Below are 3,678 nucleotides of genomic sequence, written 5' to 3' on the forward strand. Positions count from 1 at the left end.
CCGGGTTTCGATACCTGTGGTTGGCAGAGCACAGATAGCCCATTATGTAGCTTTATGCTTAATTGCAAACAAACTTAACAAAAAGACTAACTCCTTAAACTATAGATGTTCAGACTCGTTTTTCTTTATGTACCTTAGAGTATAAAGCTATCCTCTTGTTGTTAACACAATGTGCCTACAATAGTGACTTTATGTACTATGGTTACATGGTGAATGTAGAATTTTAATTGATAAAATGTTAAATCAGGTTGATACTGTACATATTTGGTATTTATCAGAAATATACTAATTGTTTTAATAAAAGTTTGAGTTTAACAATACTATTCAACAATAAAAAATTTTTACAGACAATTATGATTGATAATAATCACAAATAATAACAAATTTCAAATCACAGATAAAAAAAAGAGGGATCTCATTGTCACAAATTAGTTACTGTCCACCAGATTTGTGCGTAAATAGTACAAGTTTATGTTTCTGCTGTGATAATTCGTTAGAAATTTCTAATTAAAATTATTTTCCTTAGAACAAATTCAGATCAAACAAAACAGTTTGTTTTGTGAATTTTTTTATAAAAGTTTGTTTTTGTCCGGGAATTTGCAGAAAGTTACACGAGAGTTATCATCACAAGCCAGTGTAATTTTCAAATACTAAACTAGAGAAAAGAAGCTTGCCCAAAGCAGTAACCAAAATTAATAATAGAATCTGACTGTTACACCTATAAGGCACCCCTAAAAAAAAAAAGAGGCCAAAAAAAAAAAACATTAACCCTAATGTGTACAAATTGAAATTATAAAAATAATTTGTTAACTGCTGAAAAGTGAAAATAAAAATATCGGATATTTACAACACGCTTTTTTTTAAAACTTATTTCTTTTATGAAAAAAATTTGATTACCTTTACAGTTTTATCTACAGATGTTGAAGCAAAATACGTGCCATCTCGAGAAACATCACAAGAAGTTACTGTCTGTTTATTGTGGCCATCACAGCGAATCAAGCATCTGCCAGTATCTAATTGCCATACCTGAAACCAAGGAGAAAGAATTAATACTTTTTTGTATTTTTACAAAAATTTCACCCCCCCCCCCTCAAAAAAAAGAAAGATTTATGTTTGATTTAACTTAAATCAAATGTAACCAACTGTATATATGAAAATGTTTTGTATTATTTAAATATAGGTGTAGAGTTAAGGTTTTAAATAGCCATTTTACTTTTTTTGCGTTAAATAAACCTAGTCATCATTTGTAGTCTTTTAAAGCTAGGTCAACATACTTTATAGTGCACCAAAATTAATGGTGCGTAGATGCATCCCTTGTGTCTGCCACTGATGTGTACCTATATTTCATATATTAAAAAAATTGTAATGTTTCTATAACTTATTCATTACAGGTTACCATACGTCCCAATGTGAAAGATTTATGTATGTAAAAATGAGCCCCCTTGTACAGTATTTAATAGTTACAGATATCTATTAAGAACACACAAAATTTGTGCAAACAACTGAAAAAAATGACTAAAATTAAAAATTACACATTTCGTGGAGATTCAAATATAAAGTCTCAATTAACAATTTAAAAAAATGTTAATAATGTTTTGTTAATTCTATATTATATTAAAATACTTTTTACGAGTTAGATCATTACGGAAGGTAGCAGTACTTTGGTTACTTCATATCAAAGTGTTAACCCTAAAATTAATGGTGACCTGCACCCTACTGACATATTTGTCTACAGTATTTATTCACCAAATTGTTTTTGGGGTCATGATTTTGGTGGTTACATTGACCCTAATAATATACATATCATACAAAAATATTATTAATATTTTAATTAATATCATTAATTACTAATGAAGTTCTCTATTTTACACAGGAAGCGAGTGATTTCACCCAATCTCTTGCAGTGAGTGTTGTAACAAACGAAAACATACTCAACATGGTGCAATATGTGGACCCACCAGTAGTAAATGTATTTAAAGAAAAGTCAGTAATTTGAGGAGTAACTCACAAAATATTTGTAGATCATATTACCAGTATATTTGAGTCATTATTTCATTTTATCAAAGCAAATCTAATAAACAGTTACGTTATGTATTATTCATGATATAAACAAAACAGTGAACGTAGAGTGTACGAACTACATTAATAACAATAATTGCCGTTATCCATTGACCACATGACTATACATCTTCAAAAAAAAAAGGAAAAATATTGAAAGCAGGTTGGTTAAACAGGACTTATACAGTCACATAAATCTGTCCAACTGTTGCATATCTTGATATAAACTAATTCACAAGTTAGGTAATATTACTATTCAAAGTTTACAGTTTTTGAAAAATAGCCGTAATGATAATGAAAAATATTCCAACCTCCAACGGTAAAAATCAAAGCACTCGTTATGAAAGACAACTTGAAAATGTGTACAGTTAACAACAGTTAGTTCCAAAAAATTTTCCAACAGATTTACGAAAAACGAAAGTGATAAAAACCTTAACAGTTAAAGAGAAAATGGCTCTAACTTTGCAAATTAAAACAAAAACTGGTTACCTAAACATAATTAATTATGATACATTTAAGTAAACTGTCCATTATTTACATAATATTACAGTTTAAGAAAATATTCTGAAAATTTAAGTTAGCAACACACATTCTTTTTTATCCTTCTGTTTAAGCTAAAGAAATTAACCCTAACGCAGGTTCAGCATTACACAGCCTAGTTAGAAATCCTTACATAGTAACGAGAACTCTGATGAGATTAAATATATGATGCTGCAATGCAGGTTTTAATAACAAAAACCAGTTCTCCAGCAACCAACAAGAACCCTTAACAACCCATTTTCCTTGTTCGAAACAGTGAGCTTTTACATTTTTAAGCCTGAAAATAAAAGCATAAAGTACTTTTGTTGAGAAACTATCTTGTTTTTAATAACAATTTTGAAATAAATCACTTGAAAACATAAAATTAAATCAACAGACAACTTACTTTTTCCCACCTGTCTTCTGAGCAGGACAGTTTATTAGGCTTCAAAATATGCTCAGGTAGCACCACTGAGCATCCAAAAATCCGGAATTTCTGGGGGGCTGCTTGAGGCCTCAAATCCCCAGTATTTGTGGTTTTAGTCCCAGGATATATTGTTCAGAGATTTACTTTAACCCATGCTCAAAAGATGGGTTACTTTGGGGGATATTGTCAGTACAGGTACTAACTCACAAAATAGTAAGATAATATGTCCATTCATTTCATCATAATGCTTTATCTGTTTGAAAGTAACTATATAAAGTGACTGTGACCAGGTTATTGTTATTTTTTTACCATTAGTTTAGGCCTAATAACTTACCAGAATCCACCCATTTTCTGAGCAAGACAATATCCTTACTGATAACTTACCAGAATCCACCCATCTTCTGAGCAAGACAATATCCTTACTGATAACTTACCAGAATCCACCCATCTTCTGAGCAAGACAATATCCTTACTGATAACTTACCAGAATCCACCCATTTTCTGAGCAAGACAATATCCTTACTGATAACTTACCAGAATCCACCCATCTTCTGAGCAAGACAATATCCTTACTGATAACTTACCAGAATCCACCCATCTTATGAACAAGACAATATCCAAACTAATAACTTAACCAAATCCACCTGACTTATGAACAAGACAATATCCAAACT

At 30.6% G+C, this 3,678-nt stretch overlaps 1 protein-coding gene across 3 annotated transcripts in view; it reads right to left on the reverse strand.

Moving 5' to 3' along the window:
• LOC106461682 (apoptotic protease-activating factor 1-like) overlaps nt 1-3,678 on the reverse strand; it is a 35,319-nt gene that overhangs the window by 3,744 nt on the left and 27,897 nt on the right. For all 3 annotated transcript variants that reach the window (XM_022388698.1, XM_022388697.1, XM_013921526.2), the window contains one exon: nt 898-1,026. In XM_022388698.1, coding sequence (XP_022244406.1) covers nt 898-1,026 — 129 coding nt within the window. The remainder of the gene's footprint in view (nt 1-897; nt 1,027-3,678) is intronic.

The sequence above is a fragment of the Limulus polyphemus genome, unplaced genomic scaffold (genome assembly GCF_000517525.1).
Source record: "Limulus polyphemus unplaced genomic scaffold, Limulus_polyphemus-2.1.2 Scaffold1010, whole genome shotgun sequence".
Classification (NCBI taxonomy): Eukaryota; Metazoa; Arthropoda; class Merostomata; order Xiphosura; family Limulidae; genus Limulus; species Limulus polyphemus.